At 40.3% G+C, this 14978-nt stretch overlaps 1 protein-coding gene and 1 long non-coding RNA gene across 7 annotated transcripts in view; one reads left to right on the top strand and one right to left on the bottom strand.

Annotated features, from left to right (window-relative positions):
* Positions 1–4110, top strand: part of SPON1 (spondin 1) — a 230062-nt gene extending 225952 nt beyond the window's left edge. For all 3 annotated transcript variants that reach the window (XM_048070058.2, XM_013177720.3, XM_013177714.3), the window contains one exon: positions 138–4110. In XM_048070058.2, coding sequence (XP_047926015.1) covers positions 138–301 — 164 coding nt within the window. In that variant the 3' untranslated portion in view covers positions 302–4110. The remainder of the gene's footprint in view (positions 1–137) is intronic.
* LOC106033922 (uncharacterized) overlaps positions 1–14978 on the bottom strand; it is a 291778-nt gene that overhangs the window by 42779 nt on the left and 234021 nt on the right. For all 4 annotated transcript variants that reach the window (XR_010831804.1, XR_010831802.1, XR_010831803.1 and 1 more), the window contains one exon: positions 6900–6944. This is a non-coding gene — a long non-coding RNA (uncharacterized lncRNA). The remainder of the gene's footprint in view (positions 1–6899; positions 6945–14978) is intronic.

The following is a 14978-nucleotide window of genomic DNA, read 5'->3' as shown; positions in this document are numbered from 1 at the left end:
TATCTTGAATATATTTAACTGGGTTCCTTAATTGCCTGCTGTAATAAGCTAGGCAATATGCTATCTTAAATTCCAAAGATGTAAGTAAGCAGACATGCATAGTGGTACACAATCAAATGATTTTTTTCTCCTCCCAGTTTGTAGGCTGAAACCATGGACTGCTTGGACAGAATGTTCTACGCTCTGTGGAGGTGGAATTCAGGAACGCTACATGATGGTAAAGAAGAGATCCAAAAGTACTCAGTTTACTAGCTGCAAGGACAAAAAGGAGCTAAGAGCATGTAATGTTCATCCTTGTTAGCAAAACAAGGCTTCCAAGTGATGCACTCTGAGCTAAATGGAAAGTCAACCTTGGTTTGGTTTTTAAAACAAAAAAAATATATACAAAGTGTATATTAGTTTTCATTTTTGCAGTGTGGTTTGCTTTTTAGTCTTGCTGGTGCAAGAAATATATTTTATAAATATTTCCTCACAGATTAATGCTGAGAGTAAATCTTTGATACTCCAGCTAGCCCTTAATGCATAAAAATCGTAAGTCATTGTGAGTCATTTAACTGAAATACAGACATATCTGTGGACATGGAATAGCCATATAGAAATACTACTTGTAAAGACATGGGATGCATGCATATTAACATAACTAAGTTAAAGTAACATGTTTCATATGTGGGAGGATTTCTCTCTTGATCTGATTTTGAAAATCCAAAGCAGTGCCTATGTGATTACACAACTATGCCAAGGAATAATTTCAGTAATGCTGGTTCAATAATATTAAAGGTGCATGTTTATCTTTTTACACTATTGGGTTAAGCTAACAGTTATAATAATTATCCTATATACTTTCGTTCACATGGATGTTGTGTTCCATGCAAAGCAGTCTTTGTTTCTTTAAAACTTAAATAATCTGTGCAGCTCAATAGTGACATCTGCCCACTACATAGTCACAGCACACAAAGAAAACACGTGACTATCATAATATATTTAGATGCCATATTCCTGTATTTGGTCGACCCACTCTTGCTCAAAATGCTTACAGAACTAATAGAAATTGGTCCAAACACAGAGAGTCACAATAGCTGTATCATGGAAAGGTTTCCACGTGAAAGACGCTAAAAAACTAGATTCAGTTTCATGATAATGTTAGTCACAAATGAAGAGAGAAAGAGGATTTCGATATAATAAAAACAGTAGAGAAAAAGTGAGACAGGTTCTCTTGCATCCCTTATAGCAAACAAATGCAAGGGAACCTCTGGAATGAAACAATCACACTCTTAGAAACAAAATGAAAAATCAATGCAATAATATATTTACAGCAGTGTCATTTATGTTTTTTGTGTTTTTTACTCAGAGTTTAGGAGGATCTAAAAATTAGTAAATTTGTGAGAATTACGCATTTGTGTTTGTACCAGCCAGGATAAATGTCTTCCTTGGCCACGTAAGCGATGAACAAACTGCCTGAGATTAGAAAATAGAGCTCCTCACCACTGTAATTGCTTTTGCTATTTTACACCATCTCCTGAAGAGTTCAGCTCTTATCCCTACATGTAGACCAGTGAGATCTTGAGCTTTCCTTGGTATTGGAATATAATACTCTCCTGTATGTTTAACAATTTAACATTAATGATAAGAGATGAAGGTGACAGGTTATCTTTTTGTCCAGGAAAGGCAGCATACACCTATGTCTCTACAGAAATAATAACAATGCACTGAATATAGACTGTTGATGCTAACACTTACAACAAGCTTGAGAGAAATGAATGGAGAAAAATCTATATTTCAGTCTCTTTATACCAGCCTTAAATAATTTACTCACTTTTTTTAACACTTGGTCACAATTCTGAGAACCCAATGCCCAGGTTTTAAGCGTCCACATTTGATGTGAAACACAACGCACTGAGGCTGTTCAACTTCATCACCGCTACTCTGGGAACCTTCTCATTACCTCCCTGTATCTAGATGGGCTGGTTGCATTACACTGTAGGGCTTCAGATCATCATCATTTCTCCACTGGACACTACAAGGGCTGCTCAGGACTTCCACAGCTGTCACATCCCACCCCCTCAAGGTATTTTTCTGCTTTTTTTTAGGCCTGGAATGAAGGTAGAGATAGGGAAATAATGGAACCACTGCAGTGTTTATCCTCTCATGCTGCTGCTAAATGAAATGGGTGCAAGCTCATAGTGAACCAAACTAGGAGAAAAACAACAACAAAAAAAAACAGTTTCATGCTAAAACCAAACACTTTACATTTTGCACAGCTTGGCACATTTAATAATAGTAACGTAAAGGTAGTTTGCCTCCTTGTGCCTACTGAAAAATTTTACAGTTTTTTTTGTCCCTACAGCACTGCCATTACAGTGTAGCAACAAGATCACCCCGAAATAATGTATTTATGATCTTACCTTGCACATTACCCTTTTAATGACCAAAAAATTTGAACAAAATGAAATTCAGTGGAATGATATAGATACAGGAGGAGCAACCAGCTGAACATATTTCAGGTGAAGACACAGGTAGTTGCAAAGAGCTACAGCCATTAGTGCTAGGTGCCCAGCCAGGGCAGGGCTGCACACGCAGCCTAAATCCATACTTCACCTACCTTTGTGAGCTGCGCCTGCTGAGTCTGACAGAGACTGGGCCAGCTGAGGCTGATCATTAATAAAAATAATCATTGGCTATGAAATCTGTGACAGTGCTTTTTGTATGCTTGGCTTAGTGAGAGCTTGGGGTGGGGGGAGTTGAAGAAGAAAGTGGCTCTTGCATGGAAAAAAATGCTGTGAGTTTACAGACTATATGTTATCTAATCAACCCTTAACACTTGTTCATGCTACTCCTGCAGAATCATGCTAGCTATTGCAAATAATCAGTTAAAAATAACGTTATCTTCATTTTCATGTTTGTTCCAGTTCATCAAGCTGTTTTGTCTTTTAATGACTCCCTTTGCCAAAGGCTGAATAGTCCAAATATACCTGTAGGCATGTAGGAAATACGTAACATTTTTCTGAACATGCCCACAAAAATATCCACTAAAAAAAAAAAATCTGGCTTTCCTTTCACTGTGGTTCTTACCAATTTGATTCTCCATGTGCTTTTGCTCTTAGTGAGGAAGCTATTCAGTGTGATTTCCAGTCATTTCTCTTAGGCTCATTAGAGTTATGAATGTTGGATTCTTCCCACCTTGTTAATACATACAATGACAATGTAGATTGCATTTGGTCAGAAATATGTGATCATTCCTACTTAGGTTCAGCTTTTCACACTGTTTTTCTGTTGAAATGTTTTACAAGTCACTTGTCGTTATTCTAACTTGATACAAAAAATATTTAAGCTTATTACATTTTTTTAAGAAAAAGAACAAACAAACAAAAAAAGAGGTTGATTTTCTATTGAGAAAAAAAAGCTCTGGTATACAATATGTAGAATTATTGCATTGTTACTGTAAACTTTCTAGTAGTGTAATAGCCACTGATTATCAGTCAATAAAAATGAGAACTGTTCTCTCTCTTCACTCATGAATAATACTGCTGAACTGAAAGCACAGGTATCACTCCCGTTTTGTAGACCTCAACTATCAGATTTTAGCATTGTGTGTATGTTATTTTTTTCTAACATACAAACTGTAGAAGCTTTACACATAATAAAAAAGTTAGGAGCTTAACAAATGTACAGTAGGCCTCTGTGTGTGCAGCATACAATTTAAAACATTTTTTTTTTGATTGCATTTTTAGATTTCCTTCATGGTTTTTGTTTGCTGTGGAATTATGAAAAAGCTACCATGAATATTTCTTACCAAAGTCTTGTGTAGATGTTTTGTAGCTGTCTGGCTAACACATTATTATTTTGGAATAAAGACATCTTTACTATGAAATTTATACTTGTATGCGATTCTATGCAACTACTGTGATTATATACACACACACAAAATAAAAATAAAAAAACACCAAACAAACAGAAAAACACCATACATTAATCAATATAATGAGTCAAGCCATGCTCTTATTTGCATTTTAGTCCTCTTCAAGCCAATGGGCTATCTGGAATGAAGTGTCTTTTATTACAGCTGGTCATTATTTCCACTTGGAAATTTCTTGCATTAAAGTGTTTGTTGAACAGTTTGTTGCTGTTTAGAAATCTTAGGGTAACTTGGCATCTTTACTCACATTATCTTGCATTACTCTCATGCTGATTTTTTTTTTTTAATAAAAGAAAAACTATTTAAAAGAACACGATACGTGAATGGGAAAATTGCTGAAACTGAGCTTTTAAAAAGTCTAAGATTTTGTGACACTTCTACTGATATTTTTTGATACCAGCAGGTTGTGTAGGTATGCTGCAAGAGTGAATACTTCATTAATATTTACAGAGAAAAGTCCAGCAGTCAAGGGGAGCCACTCAGCAAAGCTGATGCTATAAATACGCAACTGTAAGTGAAAGCTAAAAATGACCAGTGTTTTCACAAAAAAACCCTATTCTAAATCAAAAGCGTAACAGGGCTGAGGTGGACATAGATGTAGTTGCTTGAAGATGACCCGTGGAGTTGCTTGCTGGTAATTGAAGGCAGAGCCTGGTCCAGTAGAACCCCATTGGAATGTGGCTGTTTGCTCTCAGTGAAAAACATGCTTGGTATCTCCAAGCAGCTCTTTCAAGGCAGGTTTGTCAGTGGATACAACAGCAGCATGAGGCACACAAACTCACCTGCAAAGAGCTGCTTCTGGATTCAGCAGCTCTGCTCCAGCAACATCGGGCAACTTCAAAAGGGACAGTGCCTCTAAGCAAGCCCTCCTTTCAGTTACTCCACCATAGCATTGTTGAATTTTTTTAGGCAGTATTAGAAGCACAAAACCAGACTAACTCACCTTTCTGTAGTCCTGCTTCAGCTTGCTGGTGAATAGTGCAACTCCAGCAAAAATCTAACTAAGCCTTTTGTCTTCAGGTAAAACACCGACAGGACTGAGCTTGCCTAGCATGAGCAGGTGAGCAGCAGTCCAGCCTAGCAGAACAAGTCAGCTGGGCACCGTCACATCACGTATAACCAATGGACAGACAGATTTTTCTGAAGGTCAATTTACGGAAGCCAAGTGAAGCAACCTACTGTTCCTCCACTGACAAAGTGAATTTATGGAGCAGTTTAATGTTCTGGTATGTTAAACAGGAGGACATCTGGAACAGCAATCATGATCTTTTGCCCCATAAAGCTGTATCAGAGCATCTTTCACTCGAGAGGGGTCACAGAGCCCTTAAGCCAGCACCGTGGACATTAGGCCTGTTAAATGCCAGCCATCCAAGTGAGTGCTTGGGACCTGCTTGGCAGTATGCCTACCGATAGCTTAAGATACACTTCTTTGCATGGCCAGCACATCTGAACCATAACCAGCATGACCAGAAGATGCTAGTATAGCAAGTCCTCAGCGAAGGCCTGTAATGTGGCTAAATTAACCCTCCTTCTAGTGGTATCTGTCATTTTCCAGCTCACTGCTACTGAGTTTCAGGGGTGACAAGAAAACTAACAAAACCCTGAAATTATGCAGGGCTCTTTGCTAAAATCTGAAGCCCATCATTTGAGCAACTATCATTTCTGTTTCTGGTATAGTTATTCATGCCAAAACATACTGACACATGACCGTGCTGCAAACTGCACCGCAGACTAATTGTGTGTGTGCACATTTGGTATACAGTATACACTCACATTTTTTTTTCATGTCTTTTTCTACTTAGGAAGCAGCATACTAACTACTGGGGAAAAGTCTTTCTGAGTAAATTGGAATGTGCTTAAGAATCTTTCACAACCAAATTTCAGGCACTTAGCATTCTTTGCTCCACATGCAAACCCATTTAAGCTCTTTATTGCAATGCTTTCAAGTTTGGGACTCAGTCACTTCATGCAGTGTTGCGCAAAACAAAGCAATTACAGGCCACCTGAATGATACTGAGCTCTGTTTCCTCTGGCTGCCAAAAGACAGAACAGTTTGTGCCATAACTGATGGGCACATTAACTGCTCAGTAGGCAATGACATTTTTCACATGCAGCCTAGATAGTTCAATGCTTCTAAAATGCCAACAGTCAGAGCTCTGCAGTCTTCTCACCCTCTTCATAGAAGTCCTAGGGAACTTTGCTTACCCCACCATCAGAAATGAACTCCCAGCCATTGAGAGAGGAAAGCTCTTCCCTTCTGCTTGCTTACCACATTTGTACAAGTGGGGAAAATGAAGCATCTCATGACTCCCAGTTTGCTTCCATTTCATTAGCAAATACTGGAGTATTCTGAAATGGATCTTTTAAAATAAGCAGTTGATATGTTTCATAGAGAGGTCACAGTTTCCAGACACAGGGAGGTATTAGCACCACCACTCTCACCATACCTTTTGAACCAGCAGCAGTGTTGCAGGCACAGGCATGAGAGCAGTTCTGACTGGAGTCTCTCAGGGACTATCAGGAGTGTACAGCAACATTTGGGAAACTGCCTGCTCTCGTGGGAAGGCCAATAAAACCCCTGCATGCGCCCTGCATCGTGCCAGCGACCACCGTCATGCCCTTCACGGGCTCAGGCTCTAGGCCATCCAAACCACCCCAGACAGGAGACCTCGAGCTCAACAGCTGCAGCACAGGCAGCAGCCACAGGGAACAGTACGCCTGCCTGTCAGGCTGTATTGGACGTTCTAGCTTTAGGCAAAACGGGCTGGACAGTGAATCCCCAGACACGGAGAACAGTAACACTCCTGGTGCTCATCTGTTTACACTGGAAATTACCAAGGGCCTTAAAAAAAACACCTGCCCAAAGCCCAAATGCAGAACCCACTCATTACCTACAAAAGTTCAGGTATTACCTATTATTTGGCTGCAATACTTTATTAACATAAATCAGAGGTTAAAAACAACGAAATGGAAAATTTTTACTTACAGAATCCTTAAGTCTACTTGAGCAGCGAGGGAACCAAACCAGTGTCTAGAAAAGAAAAGAAAGAGTCCACTTTAGAACATGAAAGTGGTCTTCATCATGAGTTCAAAATGCATAACATGGGAGAATATAATTTTTACACCATTGACATTAAAAGGTACAGCTAGAGCAAGATGTACAAACACAGGAACAGTAAGTACTTCCAAGTGCAAACAGGCAACAACACGATTTAGAAAGGCTGAAACATTTACATACTATCTCAGAAGTCTCCATTAAAGGAAGAGAACGACCATTTGTCATACAGTATACTTGCAAATATAGTTCTGGTTTACTTTTCTATAATGTTTTCAAATTCTAATTTATAGCTATCTGAAATGTCAGATATTATCATAAATACTTTTGAATGGATTATTCCTGAAGGGCACATAAGTGTACAGAAAGCAATATTGATATCTTTGCATATAAATATACAGGCTTGTAATGTCTGTACATGAACACACCAGAGAAATAAAACTACAGCCCACCAGATGGCACTGGAAGCCAACATAGCTATGTGTTTAAAAAAAATAACCCAACTAAGCAGCAGAGTGTGTATGCCCAATGCCACTGACTGCAAGGGCCTGTGCAGTGTGTAAGTGGGCATTTTCCTCTTTGCAGCTGGCACTGAGAGCCTACCATGGCTTAAAAAGCACTTGTAAAGCATTGTCTTTGTGAAAAGCCACCCAAGGACAATAACTGTACAAAGGGCAATGATTAAGAAATAGTAAAGCATCATTAACAAAAGTCAAAGCACTCGTTAACATTTAACATGCCACCTGTCCAACAGCTGACTTTCAAAAGACTAAAACGAAAGAAAATCAGTAACTTGAGTTTTGTACCAGTTTTAAAAGTCATGTCCAAAGCATCCAGCTTCATGTTGGCAAGCCAGTCACCCCTGACATCCTGTAAGCCCACCCTGCAGTGCACACCAGGCCACGATTTCCATCAGATACCTCCTAGCTGACAGTACCCGGGGCAGACCAAGCACAGCACCGCACCCAGCAGACTTTTCGAGCTCAGGGTGGCTGCTCCTGCTGTGAAGCCAGCTAAGCAAGCCCCCAATGCTGCTGCCACACAGACAATGCAGGGGCAGCAAGGAGAGCGATGGGCACAGTGCACATGCATCAGGATGCAGAGAAACTGCTTTGCTCTGGGAACCCTTGATCCTCCTGTGCTGCGTACCGCAGCTCAGCAGATTGCTTAATAACACATGATGCTGCTCGGTGCACAGCCCCCAGACCTTAACACGCTCAAGCTGCTTTCCAGGCACACGTATGAATGCCGGGATGGCTCTCAGTTTTCCCTTTTTGTTCAAAATCAGATCTCATACAGTGGTATTCTAAAAGCGATTAATGATAGAAAAACATCTCAAAGAGTTTGGGTTCAATGAGTTTCAAGAACAACAGGGCCTAGTTTCAAAATGCTTCATGTCTTTCTTGGCAAAAAGAAGTAAAAACATTAGCTTATACCACTGACAGGGCATTATACATGAGGTCTTTTGGCTCAGAATCAGAAAAGAGAAAACAAATATGGAAAACTAATTTGGGGGATTAAAGAGAATTTAAAAAACTTACTGTACAAGTAATGATTTAGGAACATTTTCACTGCATTTTAAATATTTTAAATGTTTTGTTTAATTTCAAATGAGCTAACTTTTTAAAAACATCTTTTTCTTTCTCCTTTTTCACATTAATGAACATCCTACAATTAAAACAGTTTGACGGGTCAAGAAAACAGTAACCTTGTTAATTTTGATGCAATTTGGAAAACAAAAAACGTGTTTTAGTGTGATTCACTCTAGCAAAGCAAAATGCTTCAAACTCTTAAGCAAAAAAGATACATTATGAAATTTTGTTGAGATTTTTTTTTTTTTTGGCATTTAGAACAAAAATCAAAATTTCAATTATCAATAGGAATGTTAATACCACGTATTATTGCAAGTAACATATACCAAACTAACTCTCATTTAGAATAGGAATCTCCTAATTAAGGTGTGAATTTTACATTTTCAAATAGAATACACAAACAATACCATCTACAACATTAACTACTAACAACTTTATTTTATGACCTATAAAAAACTTATTTACTCATTTTGAGATTTAAAATGGAAAACAGAACTGCCAGCCAACTAAATATTCCTTTAAAATACTAAATTCCTCACCATGGTTTCTCTTTTCAGTTTCTACTCAGACCACTAAGCCAATATTTTTGGCACGCGCTGGCTTCCACCAGAGCATCTTACGTGGAACAGTTCAAGAGTGGAAAAGTTGTTGATGGAGGGATTCAGGAACGGTGCTGTACTGCCACACAGTTTTCTCTTACCAGAAGTCTAACATGGCACATGGGGAACACACATTTATCCTTTTTTGTATTGCTAGAAGCTGAAGCATAGCCTTTGTTCTAAAGCAGCATAAAATGTGCCTGAAGCCTATCTTCTACTGGCACAATATGTTAAATATATAAACAATTAATATTTTGCTTTCTTGAAATTCTGTTTGCTCCCAGATGTATTTTTTAGAGCTCTTCATTTCTGTGGTAACTGAAACCAGACCAGCTTCTCTAAGGACACCTCAGTCATTGCTGTCCTGATGCAGTGATCTTTTAAGTTTTCCATTCATAACTAAAATAAAAATTACATGAAAACAAAACAAACAACAACAAGAAAAACAGATGACAGTACAGAACATATCTCTAATTGAAAGAGACATTGTTTATTTTTGTCTCTTATTAGTTCCTGGGAAAATAATTTCTATTAATTCCTTTGGTTCCTTCAGTTAACTCCTGGAAGCTACCCCCAGATTTCAGAGAGAGTTATTTGCGATGAGACCATATGCAAAGCCTCACAAGGATGTCCGTGTCAGGTCACAGCAGAGGTGTTAATGAGCTGGCTAGTTTTGAACCTCTGCTGTTCCAAAGAGACAGAAAATCAAAGTTTTTCAGAGATGCTGTGTTCCTACTTGCTGCTGAGTAGCCCAAACAGGGCTGGGCTTGCTGGTGCCACTGCTGTGGTTGATTATTTTAATTATTCTCCTCTAGAGAAGGGAAATAATTAAAAACACTATGGGAAAGACCTCTAAAACAGTAATAGTCCTGTAACAGTATCACATGCATTCATGAAAGCAGAGCCATGTATAATCTGTGCTCGTAGGTCAGAAGCATAGGTCTTTCTTCATGAGAAGGACGTTTGGGATCAGGCCCCAGCCCCAAACCATCGATATGTCTTTATCAGAACGAGTAAGAACTGGTGACACCGAAAGCAGCATCTGACCCTTCCCTCCAGCTACCTTGGCCCTAACAAGGCAGCACACACAGCAACAGCTCATCGACAGAGGAGAGCAGGAGTCGAGGTGTAGGGGCAGCCCACATCATCCCCCTGCCAACACCCGCACCCCGAGCAGCATCCTCAGCTTCTGGGAGCCGAGCAGCTGCACTGCAGCACTCAACGCTCTTCCATCAGCGAGCCTCAGAAGCACCCTGGCACATCCCGAGGCAATTTCACCCACCACCCTTCCAGATCAGGAGAAGCGCAGAAAGAAACCCCGTAACCTCTGGATCCCAACCAGGCTGGAGCGCCCGTCTCAGACTCCTCCACAGTGTCTGCAGGCGGCAGCACGAGAGCAGTTTTCAAACACAGCCCATGTTCTTCCCAAATCCAGACACGAACTGTACGAGGCAGCAGGGCGATGAGCAGGAGCAAGCAGAGGTGCCCGTGAATCAGCAGAGTGCTTTTGACTTTAGGAGAGCTACGAGGCTACAGCTGCTGTGACATGCTTTCAGGCTTACCAGCACCATCCAGACCTGCCAAGCGCCGGCAGGCAGCAGCAAAGGGGTCAGTCAGTGCCCGGGCAAGGCAGTGGGATGCTGCAACCCTGCGGGGCTTTAGAAAGTCACTTTGGTTCTTTCTTCAAGCCCCCACTGAAAATGGGCCCAACTCAGAACAGACACCTTTGTGTTCTCTGGAGATTTCTCTTTTAATAAAGGCAGTATTTCGGAGCAAATCATTCTGGCATCGCTGGAAAAAGAACTTTGTTAAAATCATCATGTTGTAAAACTAAGGCTTTAGATCCATGGCCCACAGAGCATACCTGCAACAATTTAGGCATCTGATCCTAGAAATAAGAGCAGGGAACTAACTGCTCAGTCCCCGAGTTTTAAATTGCTCCTTTGGGCCTTTTGCCTTCCCTGATCCCACTCCTGCTGGCTTGGAGCGATTATGTTAAAGTAACCGGGTACTTGGTGAGATGGTTACAGAAAAACTAGAACAAAGCATAAACAATCAGCTGTGTAAACTTTGCTCAAGAAACAACAAAATCTGTCCTCTCTTCGCTTCCCTCAAATCCCCAAAGACAAGCATTTTATAAAAGCAAGAACTATGTTGCTATGACAACTGTAAATAGCACCATCTTCTCCCTCACATTTTCCTTTTAAAAATCTAGTTTTTAATTGTATATTTTGTCTTAATCTAAAATTTTCCATGTCAAGTTTCTGATTTAACACATCTGCTAAATTTGTTTGGATATTTCAGTAATTCAGTGAAGAGAACATACACTGTTTTGTCCACGTTTAACATCCACAGCCTTCCATGCATTGCAGCAGGGACTTATAATTGAGCAGGGAGGGTTTCATTGTTAGAGAGAAGCACACCCACCTTTCTGCCTTTGTGAAGATCTGCATCTGGACAAACTAGACAGCTTTATAATGAACCTTAGCATTAAACAGTGGGCTGCAATTGCTCTGTTGAGCCTCACTGGGGACCCCCATCCTCATGTGCACCTGAGGGCCTGCTGGCCTGCAAGGTGCCTGCACACGCAGCCCTGGCCCTGGCTCCGAGCAGGCTGCTGCTGCTCCGGTACCTTGGAGCTGCCTTGTGGTGACAGACTTACCTGGTGACCTACGCTCAGGGCTGATGGCTGTCACCATCACCAGACCTGCTTAGCCCTTCTTGCCTGGGCAGCAATGTTGTAACTCAGAAGACGTTATGCCCTGAGCACACATTGACTATGGAGCAGCACAACTGTGAAAGATGCAAAGCTGCAGGAGGGCTTGAGACAACACAGACCAGACAGGTCAGCAGAGAAATATCACGCTGCTGCATAGCTAACACCTGGTGTGCCCCGTACATTCATCTACCTCAAACTACAGAGCTTTGATGCCCCAAAACCCACATGCCTTCTGAGCAAACAGACAGGAGACCAAAAGCTGGGCTACAGAGCAGAAATCACATTGTGGGCCCAACTCTCTAAGCCCTTGTGCCTCATTTGTAAGAAGAATTGAGAATTTCTTCTCCAATTTTTCACTTCTTAAGATTGGGGGCCACGTTAAATCAGGCACTGTTTTATAACATGTTGCTTAGTGTAATGAGTTTTTACACCTTCCTCATTCAGTAGGGTAACTCTTCCGTGTAACAGAAATAACATCTGAGAACCTTATCTGTGCAGAAATGTTTTCCCTGACAATGTGAATTGATCATCCTTCCTTCCGAAAAGAGGGTTAAGGTTGTGCATGTTTTGAATCCTATTAGTAAATCACATTACACAAACCAACATCCCTATTTGCTACAGTGAAATTGCAAATTAACCCCCTTTAAAAGTAGGTCAGCTCACATCACCTATGAGAGCAGTACTGTGTGATCAATCTTAATATCATTATCAAGTAATCTGTAGAAAACTGTTTGGCAGACAATGCACTTTGACTCCATGCCCAGGGCTTCTGCTTTGTGATTAATGATTATGCTGTTTCCTATTTGTCCCCTGGTAAGTCACAACTGTCCGCCACTTAAGCAGACTTCATCTGAAATTCATGGAAGCATTAAAAATCACCAAAAGGGAAAGAAGAGCAAAGGAAGAAAAATGTTTGCAGTATTCAAGGGAAAAGTTGCTAGAAGTTCACATTTCAGACTCGCTCTTTGATAACCATATGCTTTCAGAGTGCTTCTGATTTAATGTTTTATGATTATATACAATACTATTTACTCTATTTACTTTTAAGAATCTGAACACATGCCTACTGTTAAGGATTCTTCCCATTGTGTTATTATCCAATGTGGTAGAATAGAGTCAGGCATCTACAGGTCAGACTAAATCAGGCTGCAGCCTTACAGGCTGGTGAACCTGCATAACGCGTGGTTAGTGGATGTGTGTGTGATGTTATTTACTGAAACTATATATTTTTGTCCTATTGTATTTTCTCAAAAGATTGACTGAATCACTGACTGATTTACTGCTGTATATGAACTCTCTCTTTTCGCTTTTGGGTGCTTCCACTGTTGTGATTCCTCTAGACATCAAAGCCAGCAGAATGCTCTTAGCTACTCAAGATCTACGTCTGCCCTCCAAGAGGGACTTATACGTAGCATAGACTTCGTTTTGGAAGAAATACAACTGTTAAGGTCCTTAAAGATCAACATAATTAGATTAGATGGTTGATGGTTGATAATTAAATGAGATGCTGAGATGGTTCCCTCAGGTTGTTGTTTGATACCATGAAACGCTGGGTAACAAAAAAGGCTTAAAGGCCTAAAAACGGTGCTGTCAAATGTAGCTTGCATGTTAACAAACAGCCGTAGCTGTTTGATTCATCTACTCCAGCACCTGTAACAACAATAACTTTTCAACAATGCAAGGACAGGAACATGAAGAATTTTGCTTAGCATTTTAAATTCTGAATCATTATAATGTTATGCACAGCTGCATTTTATTTTGTTTGTTTTTCCTGACAGATAATATTTCCTGTTAGTTTTCTCCAAACAGCTTACTGGCAAAAGACGGTGCCACACATTGGCAATTTAAAACTACGACTAGCTCAGCCGGGCAGTGAAATAAAAAATAAACGAAACAAAAAAAATAAAGAGAAATAAATCTGAAGAGCATTTCTTGTAGCTTCTTTTCTCTTTTGGAAACTCATCAGTACTCTCTTGCATTCTTTGATTTTAATCCATAGAGAAATATTAATTGATCTGGGAGCCCCGGATCTGAGCGGCTGCAAGAAAGTCAGCAGAAATTGTATAACGATGTAACACGCACATGGCTAATACAAAACTCTCCAACAAATTCATAACCTTTCATGTCTGCAAGTTACACTATTCCTGCAGCCAAGAGGTGACTGAAATGATGTAACTGAATTTCCCAACTTTGTTGATGTTAACTGAGGACAGCTGGCAAAATTGCAGCAAAAAAAAAACCAGAGATGTCTCCTCCCCTATTTAACAAGACTCAATTTCAGTGCCTCATTTCAACAGAAGAAACTTCCCAGTAGCAAAGACTGTATGCATTCTGATTTTACATTAAGCTATGTGAGGGTTTTTTCTTTTTTCCAAATCCGCATCAGAGAACACAAATGTTTTTTGAGGAAATACAAGTGCGGTGTGTCAAGTTCTCCTCGCAGCCTTGAATGGACATCGCCCTGTACGTACTAGAAAAGGCAGTCTCTAAATGCACAGTTACCTTCACCTGCCAGAGGGCCAACCCTGCAAATATTATTCATGAGCATTAAATAGGAAAGCTTACAGAAATACAATCCCTGCCCCTTTCTGTGGCATTAAGAGGCTCTTCTCATCAGAACAGATTAAGTTTGCTTGTAGAATGGTGAGAAAGATGCTGAATTGTGCTACCATAAGCAAAAAAACAGTGTGTCCAAGGAGGGGAAAACACAGATGAGGCATGGCTGCCCATCCTACTCTCCTCCGGGCTGGGGCTACGTCAGGCCAGATGGAGGCAGACGTTTCCGTGGAGGTGCTTAGCAAATGGTCTTTTGCCTGAGAGTGAGCCTTCCTCCTCTCTGCCCTCTGTCCATGCCCCTGCAGCCACGTACTGAGCGCAGGATTTGAACCATCTGTGCTGGATCTCCACAGTAATAATCTTATGTTTTAGTTGGCCATAAAGTTGGAAAGAAACAATAAAAGGGATAAAATATAATGAAAGCCAAGGAAGTGACAAAATAAATTAAAGAGTTGGAGAAAATAGAGGAAATGCATAATAAATATAATCATTAACATCCTCCATGTGCCAGTAATTTAACAGGCAAAAACAAAGATGACTCAGA

The sequence above is a fragment of the Anser cygnoides genome, chromosome 5 (assembly GCF_040182565.1).
Source record: "Anser cygnoides isolate HZ-2024a breed goose chromosome 5, Taihu_goose_T2T_genome, whole genome shotgun sequence".
Classification (NCBI taxonomy): domain Eukaryota; kingdom Metazoa; phylum Chordata; class Aves; order Anseriformes; family Anatidae; genus Anser; species Anser cygnoides.
The sequence above is the reverse complement of the archived record's forward strand: the minus strand, read 5'-3'. Positions and strand labels throughout refer to the sequence as shown.